Genomic DNA, 11,904 nt, shown 5'->3' on the forward strand with positions numbered 1-11,904 from the left:
CAACGCCGTGATGCGCGCTGCCGCGACTGCTGCTGCTGCCGCCGCGGCGCCGTCACTGCGCTGCGCGCTGCCGCCCCTTTGCGCGCGCCACCTCGCAGTTGCCTCCGCATCGCCCTCTGCTGCCACTCGGGGCCGCTTTCCCACGCCCTCGCCCCCCCCCCCCTTTCCCTTTCGCGCACCCACTCACCAGTCCTCGACATCGGCACTGCCCGTCAGCGCATGGCACACGACGAGCACATTGTCGCGCGCCGGCGCCAGCGTGCCCCACGTGCGAAAGGCGACGGGCGCGTTGTGCAGCACGCGGCCCGAGTCGAGCGTGAAGGCGGGCAGCAGCACGTATGACTGCGACGCCAGCTGCGCCGAGGCGGGACTGGTGGGCCCGCGGAAGGGCAGAGGGAGAGTGGAGGAGGAGGCATCGGCGCTGGCGTGCGAGGCGCCATTTGCGCTGCTGCTCGCCATACTGCTGGCGCCGCCGTGGCCGTTGGAGAGGGCCGCCGTCATGGCGCGAGGATGGGCGATGGTGGAGGAGGGCAAGCAGGAGGCGCGAGTCACGCCTCGATCTTGAGCGTCGCGCGCCAACTCCAAAGCACCGCGCGCGCCGGCCAAGCGCACGTCCGCCACGCCCGCCTCAGCTGCGTGCCGGCCTGCGCCGTCGCCTCGTCGTCTGCAGCTGGGTGCTGTGAGGCACTGCACCCTCGCTGATGCCTGCCGCAGTGCACTCGCCGCCGCCCGCCCGGCTGCTGTCTGCTACTTCTAGCGCCGCGCCGGCCCAAGTCGCCATGCCGCCGGCAGGCACGCAAGGCAGCACGTGCGCGAGCATGCCCAGCGTGGGAGCCGCGCGCGGGACTCGGGACGCGCCCTCGCTGCGCGGCGGCCCATCTTCTTGGCGCGCCGCGCGCACGGACGCGCCTCCCTCCTCCCTGCCCTCCTCCTCCCTCCATCCTCCTTCGCCGCCATGGCCGCGTCGCTCGAGCGCCTCCTCGGCCCGCGCCAGCTCATCGGCCTCGCCTTCGCCCTGCTCGTCGCCGGCGCCGGCGATCTCGTCAACCGCGGCGTGCCGCATCCGTACATGGTGCGTCTCGCTCGTGCTGCACTCCACGCTCTACTGACACGCGCCGCCAGGACGAGGTGTTCCACATCCCCCAGGCGCGCCGCTTCTGCGCGCGCGACTGGACGTACGACGCCAAGCTCACCACGCCGCCCGGCGTCTATCTGCTCTCGCTCGCGCTGCACCGCCTCGTGCCCGCGGCGCTCACCGGCGCGCGCGCCTGCGCCGACGTCGCCTTTCTGCGCGGCACAAACGTGCTGCTGCTGCTGCTGCTGCCGCACCTCGTCGGCGCGCTGCGCAGCGTGCTGCTCGCCGCTGACGCGCTGCCGCCGGCCTATGCCGCCGCTGTCACGCAGCAGCAGGCGCCCGCTCGCAGCGCCACGCGCACGGCCGGCATGCGCGCCGATGCCCCGGCGCGGGCGGCACTTCGCTCTCGCCGCGCAAAGGCGGCGCCGCCAGCGCTCCTTGCCAATGAACCGCAGCTGACGCTGGCCGACGTGCTCGACGCCGAGGATGCCGCGGCGCTCGGCACACGTGCGGCGTGGCGCGCCGCCGAGGCGCACGCCGTCGCCAGCCTGCCGCCGCTCGTCTTCTTCGCCTGCCTCTACTACACCGACGTGGGCGCCGTCGTGTGCGTCGTCGCGGCACTGCTGATGGCGAGACTGCACAGGCACGTCAGTGCGGCGGCGGTGAGTGGGCGAGGCAAACAAGGGCGTGCTGTCGGTGTCCTCTGCGGCAGAAGGGCCATAGACTGCTACCTCCTGTCTCGGCCCTCCTTTACGTGCCCTGCGTCACTCTCTCTCAGAACTGACTCGCGTCCTCCCTAGCTCGGCCTCATCTCCCTCTTCTTCCGACAGACCAACATCGTCTGGCTGGCCTTCATTCTCTGCTCCACGCTCATCTCCCTGCCCGGCGTCGCCAGTGCGCCAGGCACGCCACTGGCCTCGGCCCTGCGGCGTCTCGCCTGCATGCCGCGTATGCGCGCCGCCGGCATCGCGCTGCCCTACCTACCCGTCTTTGGCCTCTTCCTCCTCTTTCTCGCACACAACGGCGGCAGCATCGTGCTCGGCGACAAGGCGCACCACGAGGTGTCGCTGCATCTGGCGCAGCTGCCGTACCTCGCCGCCTTTGCCCTCTTCTTTGGCTGGCCGGCGCTCCTCGCACAGGCCGGGGGGCCGCTGGCGCTGGCGCGCCGCACGTGGCGCAGCTGTGCCGGCAGCACGCAGGCGCTGGCCTCGTCGGCGGCACTGCTCGGCGCCATGGGCGCGGCCGTGCAGTGCGGCAGCGTCGCCCACCCGTTCCTCCTGGCCGACAATCGCCACTATGCGTTCTACGCATGGCGCAGAGTCCTGAGCCCGCATCGCCATGCCCTGGTGCCGCTGTATGCGCTCGCGGCACGAATGTGGTGGGACGCCCTGGGTGAGTAGGCGGCGCAAGTGGCGCACAGCAGAGGGCACAGCAGAGGAGTGGCACAACCCTGGCAGTGCGTGTGGCTGACGACGCTTCTCCCCCCATCCTCTCCCTCCTCGTTCCCCACATGCAGCCACGACGCAGTCGCCGCTCTGGCTGCTCGGCGTCGTGCTCAGCGCCGCGCTCACGCTCGTGCCCTCGCCGCTGCTCGAGCCGCGCTACTTTCTGCTGCCGTACCTCGTGATGCGGCTGCATCTGCTGCCTGGCCGGCACGGCGCACCAGGCGAGACTGCAGCGGCGGCCGATGCCGAGCCCACCGCTCCCGCAGCAGCAGCAGCAGCAGCAGCAGCTCCGGCCGCGTCGGCGCTGCTGGGCCCGCCCACGCCGCCGCCCTGGGCGCGCGCGGCCCTCTTTGCCGAGGCCGCACTCAACCTCGCCCTCGGCGCCGCCACGCTCTTTGTCTTTCTGCGGCGCCCGTTTGAGTGGCCCAGCGAGCCGGGCGTGGCACAGCGCTTCATGTGGTAATCAAAGCAATGTCGCACGTCAACACGGCAGGACAGCGCTGGCGAGACGCGGCTGCGCGAGTGCGAGAGAGGCATCCCGGCGGCGCTGCCGCAGCATCCCGGCCCACAGGGCATCCTCTGTCTGCACAAAAGTGGTGGTGATTGCCAGCGGGACACACGCGCCTATCTCTTCTTCTTGGCATCGGGGTCCTGGTCGGCACTGCCGCAGGGGGGATGTCAGCTTGGGCAGAAGGAGCCTCAAACGCCTGCAACGCACACGTTGAGCAGCAGGCTCTCGGCATCGAGCATGATGCGGTTGCCGCTGTTGGCGAGGATGTGGGCAATGTCGCGCGCCGCCTCGAGCTTGCGCAGCTGCAGGAAGCCGCCGCGTGCCGCCTGGCCCACGAGTTCCTAGACACAAGAGATGAGCATGCAGGCAAGCACGTGCAGTCATCACACTACGCACCGCGGACTTGGCCTCTCCCTGTGCGCGCACGATGATGCTGGCCTTCTCCTGGATCGCCTGGTCGACGAGGAACGCCGCGCGCAGTGCCGTCTGCTGCGCAATCTGCTTGGCCTCGACGGCGTGCGTGAACTCGGGCGAGAAGGCGACGTGCGTGATGGAGACGTCGTCGAGCACGAGGTTGAAGCGCCGCGCGCGCATCGTCAGGTTCTCGCGCACCAGGCGCGACACCATCTCGCGCTGCGTGATGAGCTGCGAGGCGTTGAACTGCGCGACGACGCTCTTGAGCACCTCTGCAGCAAGGCGTCAGCATGGCAGGAGAGGTGCATCACGGCGTGACAGCGCGGAGCGTAGCGACGTACGGGCAGGTGCCGCACCGCGCGCATGCACAGACCGGAGCGACAGGTGCCGCACCGCTCGGACTGAACTGGGCAACACGGCGTGCTCTCCGCCATGGCCAGCGTGGGACGAGCATGGCAGCACGGACGATCACTCGACGTGCGAGACATCCGCGAGCGGCGCGACGCCGCCCGGAGGCCAAGCGTGCAGCGAACGGGGGTGGCGACCAGCGAGGCCAATGATGGACCAAGCAGGGCAGCTAGCGCACACTCTCCCCCTCGTCCCCCCCCCCCCCCCCCCCCCCCCCCCCCTGGCGCGCCACTCACCATTGACGATGCTCGGCAGCACGCGCTCGTCGTAGTCGGTGCCCAGCTCGCGGAAGATGGTCGGCAGCTGCTCGACGGCCGGGCGGCTCAGCACGCGGCAGGTGATGTTGACCATCTGCAGGTCCTTTGTGCCGGTGAGCGACGCGATGCTGCGCGGCTTGGCGCGCACGTCGTAGTCGATGGGCGTCTCGAACCAGGGGATCTGAGAAGAGGGCAAATACGGCAGTGCAGCAGTGCAGGCGAAGTGTTGAGGCGAAGTGTGGTAGGAGGAGGCGAAGTGCGGCAGTGCGGCAGAGCGAGAAGAAGCGGGCGAGCGGCAGCGCGCGGAGGGCAGCGCAAGTGCAGCAGAGCAGGTGCAGCAGAGCAGGTGCAGCAGAGGAGGGCAAAGACGGAGGAGGAAAGCAGACGATCAGCAGCCGCTGCAGCCCACAATGCACGCCATCACGCACCACAAGATGCGTGCCTTCGTTGTAGATGTCCGGCTTGACGCCCGAGAGGCGCGAGTACTTGATGGCGCGGTGGCCACCGTCGACTGTGTGTGGGCGTGTGTGTGTCAGCAGGCCGGCGCAGCAGCGCGAGGAGCAAAGCGCCATCTCGGCGGCAGCACCGCAGCGTGAGAAGCACAGCGCCATCTCGGCGGCAGCACAGCCGCGCGCCGGACGCAGCGGCGAGGCCGCACAGCGGGAGGGGACATGGACGAGGCTGGCAGCACGGGCAGTGGCCCCCCAGAGGTGCGACGGTGCCGCAGCCAGCGCACGGCGTCACACAGCGTGCGCACCAGCTGCAGCCGCACACCCGCGAGGGCAGCGCTCCAGCAACATTGCCGCCGAGGTGCCCCGCCGTCGCCGCCGTGCGCACGCAGCCGCGCGCGGCGATCGCGGCATCATCGGCAGCGCGAAGCGCCGCGGCACGGCCCATGGCGGCCTCTCCAGCTGCGCACCTCTCCTCACTGCCCACACCGCGACGCCACGCACCGTTGAAGAGGCTCGAGTTGAGCGCAATGCCGCCGCCGATGAGCAGGAACAGGCCGGCGCCGCCGCCGAGCAGGCCAGCGCTGGGCCGGCCGCCGGGCCCGCCTGCGCCGCCAGCGCCGCCGCCGCCGCCGCCGGCACCGCCGCCGAAGCCGGCACGCGCCTGCTCGGAGAAGCGCTGGGCGAGCTTTTGCAGCGCGGCACGCGCGGGAGGCGAGTTCATGATGAGGAGGGGTGGTGGGGTGTGGGGGTGCAGGGGACAAGGGAAGCGCGCAGCAGCAGCAGCGCGGCGGGAGACGTCAGCAGCGCGCCAGGGTGCGGCGCGCGGTGCGCACGGCTGACATGCGCGCGCACGCGCCTCTCGGCCGACAACGCGCGCCGCCTGGCCAGGGAGAGCGCCTAGTCTCACTCTCTCGCTTCCCGACAGCTTGCAGTGCTTGACTGCACTCTTGAACATGGCATCAGTGGCGTGCTTGGAAACAAGACGACGCCCGCGGAGCTGCGAAGCGGCAATGAGGGCGGCAAGATGAGGAGCACAGCTGCGAGGAGCAAAAAGATTCGACGCCTGCAGGATTCGAACCTGCGCAGCAAATGCTAAACGATGTAGATACAGATTCTAGTCGACCTCCTTAGACCACTCGGACAAAGCGCCGTACTTATGACAGAACCCCTTTCAGACTGAATACCAGCACCTTGCCGGTATTCTCTGCACACCAGGGGATCAGCAGCAAGCAAAGCTGGCGGCTTGGCAGCTCAAGCCACACGCACCCTGCCCAGAAGGAGCCAATGTAGTAGGCTGAGATCTTGAGGTTGGAGCCCTGAGCAAGAGCTGCACGCGCAACAAGCTGGGCATGCTGAGCCTTGAGGAGACGCTTGGTGCTGGGACCTAGCTGACCTTGACCAACGGCAAGGATGAGCTTGTCAAAGATTGCAAGGTGGACAGAGAGGCGTGCAAGAAATTGTTGTTGCAGATGTCCAACCAGACCCACTGCGCACTCAGTCATTGCCTGCTGTTGATGCTGAACTTCAAGCACATCACCTAGATACCTGGGTTAGGGTTAGGGTTAGCTAGCGCCGGGCGGCGTGGTGCAACTTGTGCAGTTCACAAGCAAGGGCAGCAAGTGGCACCTGCCGCCGCCATTGCAGGTCCGGACCAGGCTTGCCCCAACTCTGGCCAACGCAAACGGCAAGAAGAAATCCAAGTGCGCGCCATTGCCCGCCTTGGCGGACTTGTCTGCCGCTATGCCAGGCGCCGTGCCAGTGCCAGTGATTGACTGCGCCGGCAACCGCAGGCTGTTTGGCTCCCTCAGCAGGCGGCTAGTGCGTGCCATCTACGTGCTTGCAATCAATGAGGCAGGTGAGTTGCACCTTTGCGCTTCTACTTATTGGCTCACTGCAGGGCAGCTCAGGGCCAGCAAGTGTCAGCAAAGAAGCGCAAGAAGCTGGGTGTGACGGTGAGTTGGAGGCTTGTTTGCCCATTGGCAATGCTCATGCTGCTGTGACGCTGAAGAGGGGGATAGTGTCAAAGACTGCAAGGCGCAAGCTCTACAGTATGTATACACAACCTACCATTGCTCAGCAAGGCGCGCCAGCAGCACGCCGCAGATTAGGCAGCCAAGAACATGTTCATCATCAAGCTGGAGCAGGCCCAGGCCAAGCAGCGGGCCAAGAAGCTTGCTGCCAAGAAGCCTTGGCCCAAGACTGCCCAGGCAGCGCGCAATGCTGCCGCACTAGCGTGCAACCCTGCTGCCTGTGCAAAGTACACCACTGGGATCTGTGCCCTTGACCTGTGAGTGTGCTGTGCCAGGAGGGCGTCATATCTCTGACAGCTCAAGCGCAGGGACCTGCAAGAGCAGTATGACTCCATTCTTGAGGACAGTGCCCGCCCTGTGGAGCGGGCAGCCTTGGCGCAGGAGCTGGCAAACAGGCACTCTGGCGGACCATGAGCTCTGGCGCGCTGCAGCAGCGCTGGCCGTGCGTCAGCTTCCTGCAAGGTCAGCTCTGTCTCTCTTCCTTCCCAACGCTGCCGCTCTCCTGCCGCCTCTCTCCTCTGTTCCTCCTCTCTTCCTTTTCTTGCTTCCTCTCTTCCTTGATTACTCTCCTCCTTGTGTGTTGCCTGTCAAACTTCAATGTGCTTGGCTGACCAGACAGTGTTCCTTGCATGCGCGCCCGGTTGCGCCTGTCTCTGCGCTGATGCGTCTGCCACACCTATATTGTGCGTGACCTGTGGGCCTCTTGCGTGCATTGCACACAGCTGAGCATGGCACTCATGTAATGATCCCAAGGCAGTCTGCTCTGCACATGGCTGTATGTGGTAGTGCAAGCTGTCCAGGCGCTACCCCCTGTAGAGGAAGAGCAGAAAGCGGCCCATGACACTGCGCAGCAAGCAGGCTTGACACTGTCTTTGAAGCACAAGCAAGGCATGCAGCACAGCAGGTGTCAGCACAGCAGGTGTCATCACAGCTGCATGTTTGATGCAGTAGGAGGCCTTGGCGCCGGCCACACTGGGTGCACAGGCTTCAGATCATCAGGGATATCAGCAGAGCCCTCTTGTGCCAGTGCAATTGCTAGGCTGGAAGCTCTGTAGACTACATCTTGCCCCTTCAGCATCCAGCTCCAGTATTGATGCACAATGGGCTGCAAAGCATCAATGCACTCCTTGATGTTGATGTGGGGTTGTAGTGGTGTCAGTGTACAGCGCTTGTAGAGCCAAGCTGCTGGACTGAGCTCACCTGATGTAGTTGTTGTTACAGGTGATCTTCATCACAGCTCAGACCAGATTATGCAAATTCTCCACCACTGGCACCTGATGCCTGCAGCCATCAAGGGCATGTCACACTGGCAACTTGTCAACTACAATGCTGCCATAAAGCTCTGCCTCCATATTTCAAAGTCAGACTAGCATTGTGCACCTCAATCCCAGTGACTGGGGTGTCTTTGAGCATCTGCGGCACAAAATTGTGCAAGAATCTGCTCAGTTCCTCTGCTCGTTCAGTACAGCAGAAGCATTGGATGGAGCTGCAGCTGAGACTAACCTGCTCCAGCTGCAGCAAAGCGCAGTCAGGGCCTCATGCAGACCAAGAAAGCTGCAAGAGCTTGGAGGGGCTTTGCACAGCCCTTGGGGTGCCAAGACCAGGCTTGGTCCCGGTGTGCGCAACTGCTTGCTGCGCTGTGCGCCATCAGTGTGTCCAGCGGCTCTGACATGGCATACATGAGCAGTGCGCAGTAGTGGACAGCATCCTGGCGCCCCATGGCCAGCTTTGCACACAGTGTACCAGCAGCCTTCCCTGATCATTGGCATCGGGCAAGTCAATGCCAAAAGGCTTGAGTTGCAAGGAAGGAGCTTGAGGTGTGCCCTGGCCTAGCGCGTTGTCAATGATGCAGAGTTGCTCCTCCCAGTAGCGCAGACAGATACTGACAATTGGCTTCACAGGCTGCGCTGATGCCAAGGCGCGCCAACAAGCTTGCTTGACACCGCTTGGCACAGCAGTTGTGCTGTAGCCATTGCCTCCAGGCTTTGTGCTGAGGGCAAAGCGCTCTCCAAGCGTCTCAAGGAGGCACTCTGCCTGGCATGCGCAGCTGCGGTTCATCAATGCACCATTGAAGGGGCAACAACTTGCACCCTACCCCTTGAGCACGCCATAGCCCTCAAGCGCACCATTGCCTTTGAGCACACCAAGGAAGCAAGCCAGAAAGGAGCCTTTTGCAAGCTCCTTCTTGCCAATGGCAAGCAAGCAGGTTGCCTTGTTGAGGTCACCAAGGGAACAGGTCCATGCTGTATTGCAGTAGCAGGAGCGCAATGTGGCAGGCACAGGACAGATGACCCAGCAATTACCCCTGGCAGGGCATGCACCAGCATGTTGCTGTTGACCAACAGCACAGCAATGCAGCTGCCCAGCACCTGCGTTGCTTGCGCAATGAGACAGTTGGCCTCATCTGCTGCCACAATATGTGGCACACAATCAAGCTCAAGCTCCTTGGCAAGCTCCTTTTTGGCAACAAGGCGGTGGCCATTGGCAACAAACACGTGCCGTGTGCCTGCAGCCAAGCAGAGGTCTTTGCGCTGCTGCAGGTGCTGCATCAAGGCTGTGCTTGCATATTGCAGCAGCTTGGACTCCTGTGGCACTGTGTGCACCGCCTTGCACATCCAGTTTGCTGCAAAACCGGCCTGCTTGCGCATGCAAAAGACAAGTGGTCTCAAGCTTGATGTTGGCGCCTGCAGGACTGTCCCAGCAGCATAGCAGACAAGCGCCCTTGGCAGCAGCCAGCTTGGCGTACTTGGCAAGTTGTGCCACAACTGCAGCAACAATGGGGGCAACCAGGACAGGCAGGTTGTGTGGCACTGCCCCGTTGAACAGCAGCTTGCAGGAGTGCGCGCTGCCTGTCAACAAGTACAGTGCATTCTCAGCCACTCAGGAAGCATGGTGATGCTTTGGTTGCTCCTCCCTTCTCCTCCTCCTCCTGGCGCACCTTCTCCCTTTTCTTACGCCTGCTTGGACTCCTCCTCTTCAGCAGCACGCTTCTTGAGGGCCATGCAAGCAGCTTTGGCCAAGCCCTTTTGACTGGCAAGCTCCTTAGCTGTCTCTGCATTGGCAGTGGCCTTGCGCTCCTCATGCTGGCGCTGTGCCTATGAGCAGCGTGCCAGCTTGAGCACTCAGACTGGGCAAGGGCAGCATGACATACAGCAAAGGCAAGGGCCTTGTGATGCACATCAGGTGCAGATGCAGATGCCAAGCTCATGATGAACATGCTCCTGGCAAGAAAAGGCCTGTGTGCATGTTGTGCTGTAGTGAGCAGCTTCTTGCCAAGGCCTTTGCAGGGGCTTGTTTGCATTCAAGATCTATCACCTCATTGAGCGCTGATTGCTGTTGACTACCACAAGATTGAGCAACAACAACTGATGTTCTCTGCAGTAAGACTGGCATGTGCCATTTTGCGCTACATTGCTCTGGCAGCACTGATCAACAACGCAGTTGTGAACCATCAGCTCCTACAGAAGCAGCTTCTCTTGCATCTTGGCGTGGCTGCTCATGCTGCCGCGCCAGCTTTTGCTGCTGGTGCAGAGCCGGGAGACTGCCCAGGCAGCGCCCTCATGGGCATGCCAGAACACCCAGCCAGAGGGCACCTCCCACAGCAGCAGCAGCAGAGCTTGACATTGGCGCTTTGGCTGCGCAGTGCTCAACATCCGCTGCATGGACTCAAACAGGGCCCAGTCCAGCGGCAGCAGCCAGGTACTGACGTCCAACAAGGTAGTGCGCCTCTACTGGCGCATTTGGAGACAACTTGCTGCAGGCATCAAGACAACGTACAAGCAGGTGGCCTGCATCCTTGGCATTGCCGCCATGACCGTCAGCAACGTCTGTTGTCAACAGAATTACAAGATTGACAGCACAGTCACAGCAGGTTGTCTGCGGCAGACCTTGAGCTTGAGCATGCTGCTGTTGTCCTTGTTGTAGGCGCGCTCCTCCATTGTTGCCCTGAGAGCAAAGACCAACACCCGTCTCTGCCTGCCTGCCCCCCCCCTGCGCTCTTTCTTTAGCCTGAGTCACACTCTGCCTTCTGCGCAGCGGCCGAATCACGCCTCGTCCATGCTTGGACTCGAGAACGTCATGTCATTTGCCACAGCCAACGGCGGGCAAGTGGGGAACGGGCGGAGGCGCGCGCCTGCTACTCGTCAAAGTCGTCCACTGCGCGCGGGGCGTGAGCTGCAGCGACACGCACGCGCTCGCAGACACTCACAGTCGATGCTGCCAAACCCGCCATAGCCCGGCTGCCGGGCGGCCTGCGCCTAGAGGGCAGAGTGAGCGGCAGTTGCGACGGAGCTCACGTCACGCACACGCACCTTTGACAGGAAGCGGCCGCTGCGGGCCGTGGCGCGCTCCTTGCGCTCAACGAGCTCGTTGCTGTGCTGCAGCTCGAGCGCGAGCTGCTCGAGGCGCCGCATCGCGTCGGCGGTGCGGTACTGCTCGGCGGGCGCCTCGAAAGTGAGGATGGCCTTGCCCGGCTGGTCCTCGGCGCCGGGACACGGCGCGACGGACGCGTTGAGCCAGCGGAGGCGCACCTGCTGAGTGTGAGCTGGCGTTGCCAAGAGCGGCGGGCGCACGCACCATCTCGCGCAGGCTGCTCTGCAGCTCCGCCACGGCGCTCTCGCCGCCGAGACCCAGCAGCGCGGCGGCGTCGCGCAGCGAGACGGCGCTGAGCGTGTCCTGCAGGCGCTGGATGCGGCGCATCGGGTACATCTGCACGAGCTTGTCGACGAAGCAGGCGTTGGCGTCCTGCGAGGGCCGTCAGCAGCGGCACGAAGCGCGAAGCGTCACGATGGCCAAGCGTCACGGCCGCGAAGCGTCACGGTGGCGGAGCGTCATGGTGGCGAAGCGTCACGGCAGCGCAACGTCACGACACAGGCGCCCCCCCCCCCCCCAAATAGCACGGCGGCGCGCGACGCACCTGCTCAAACACCTTGCGGTGGTCGACGACGAGCTGTGCCAGCTCCTCCTGCGCGCGGTCGACCCTGTCGGCCGCGGTGCCGCCCGAGGTGCGCAGCGCGGCCGGCAGGTTCAGCGCGGGCCGGCGCGCGTACACGCGCGCCAGCTGCTCGTACGCCTCGAGGCTGCCGGCGACGCCGCTGCTGGGCGTGCGCAGCGCGCGCGCCACGGCGGGTGCGATGTGCTTGGGCAGCGGCGTGGTCTACACATGGAAGGGGGGGTGAGCCGCCGCCGGCTTGGGGCCTCTTCGCCGACGCACCTTGCCGTGGAGGAGGAGCTGCAGGAGCAGGCGCTTCTTGTACGCGTCGAGCTGGATCGCACTGACGTGCTGCGCGGGTGCGCAGAGGCACTGTCCGGGG

The 11,904-nt window shown here is 64.7% G+C and overlaps 4 protein-coding genes and 1 non-coding gene across 5 annotated transcripts in view; 1 reads left to right on the forward strand and 4 right to left on the reverse strand.

Annotated features, from left to right (window-relative positions):
• FA09DRAFT_299405 (homoserine O-acetyltransferase) overlaps nucleotides 1-459 on the reverse strand; it is a gene marked incomplete at both ends in the record, with an annotated part of 2,687 nt that extends 2,228 nt beyond the window's left edge. Inside the window, one exon of the mRNA XM_025740282.1 lies at nucleotides 188-459. Within this exon, the coding sequence (XP_025597093.1) occupies nucleotides 188-459 (272 nt within the window). The remainder of the gene's footprint in view (nucleotides 1-187) is intronic.
• Nucleotides 460-878: 419 nt separating this feature from the next.
• On the forward strand, nucleotides 879-3,117 carry FA09DRAFT_361553 (hypothetical protein). The gene is made up of 4 exons (XM_025745370.1): nucleotides 879-1,072; nucleotides 1,123-1,737; nucleotides 1,876-2,467; nucleotides 2,592-3,117. Exons 1-4 carry the CDS (start codon nucleotides 956-958, stop codon nucleotides 2,981-2,983), a joined length of 1,716 nt encoding a protein of 571 aa, XP_025597094.1. The 5' UTR covers nucleotides 879-955; the 3' UTR covers nucleotides 2,984-3,117.
• Nucleotides 3,103-5,070, reverse strand: FA09DRAFT_330904 (hypothetical protein). Its single transcript, XM_025742791.1, has 5 exons — nucleotides 4,539-5,070; nucleotides 4,090-4,291; nucleotides 3,428-3,717; nucleotides 3,239-3,372; nucleotides 3,103-3,181 (listed from the first exon to the last, which is right to left on the reverse strand). Exons 1-5 carry the CDS (start codon nucleotides 4,719-4,721, stop codon nucleotides 3,145-3,147), a joined length of 846 nt encoding a protein of 281 aa, XP_025597095.1. The 5' UTR covers nucleotides 4,722-5,070; the 3' UTR covers nucleotides 3,103-3,144.
• Nucleotides 5,071-5,619: 549 nt separating this feature from the next.
• FA09DRAFT_t38 lies at nucleotides 5,620-5,712 on the reverse strand. The gene has a single exon. It is a non-coding gene; the product is annotated as a tRNA-Ser (tRNA).
• Nucleotides 5,713-10,727: 5,015 nt separating this feature from the next.
• On the reverse strand, nucleotides 10,728-11,873 carry FA09DRAFT_339755 (hypothetical protein; the record flags this gene model as incomplete). Its single annotated transcript, XM_025744244.1, has 6 exons — nucleotides 10,728-10,747; nucleotides 10,800-10,848; nucleotides 10,903-11,121; nucleotides 11,168-11,335; nucleotides 11,508-11,747; nucleotides 11,805-11,873. Coding segments are annotated over 6 exons (765 nt in total), but the record flags the coding sequence as incomplete, so codon positions are not given.
• Between the last annotated feature and the right edge of the window lie 31 nt (nucleotides 11,874-11,904).

The sequence above is a fragment of the Tilletiopsis washingtonensis genome (genome assembly GCF_003144115.1).
Source record: "Tilletiopsis washingtonensis strain MCA 4186 unplaced genomic scaffold FA09scaffold_15, whole genome shotgun sequence".
In the NCBI taxonomy this organism is placed as follows: Eukaryota; Fungi; Basidiomycota; class Exobasidiomycetes; order Entylomatales; genus Tilletiopsis; species Tilletiopsis washingtonensis.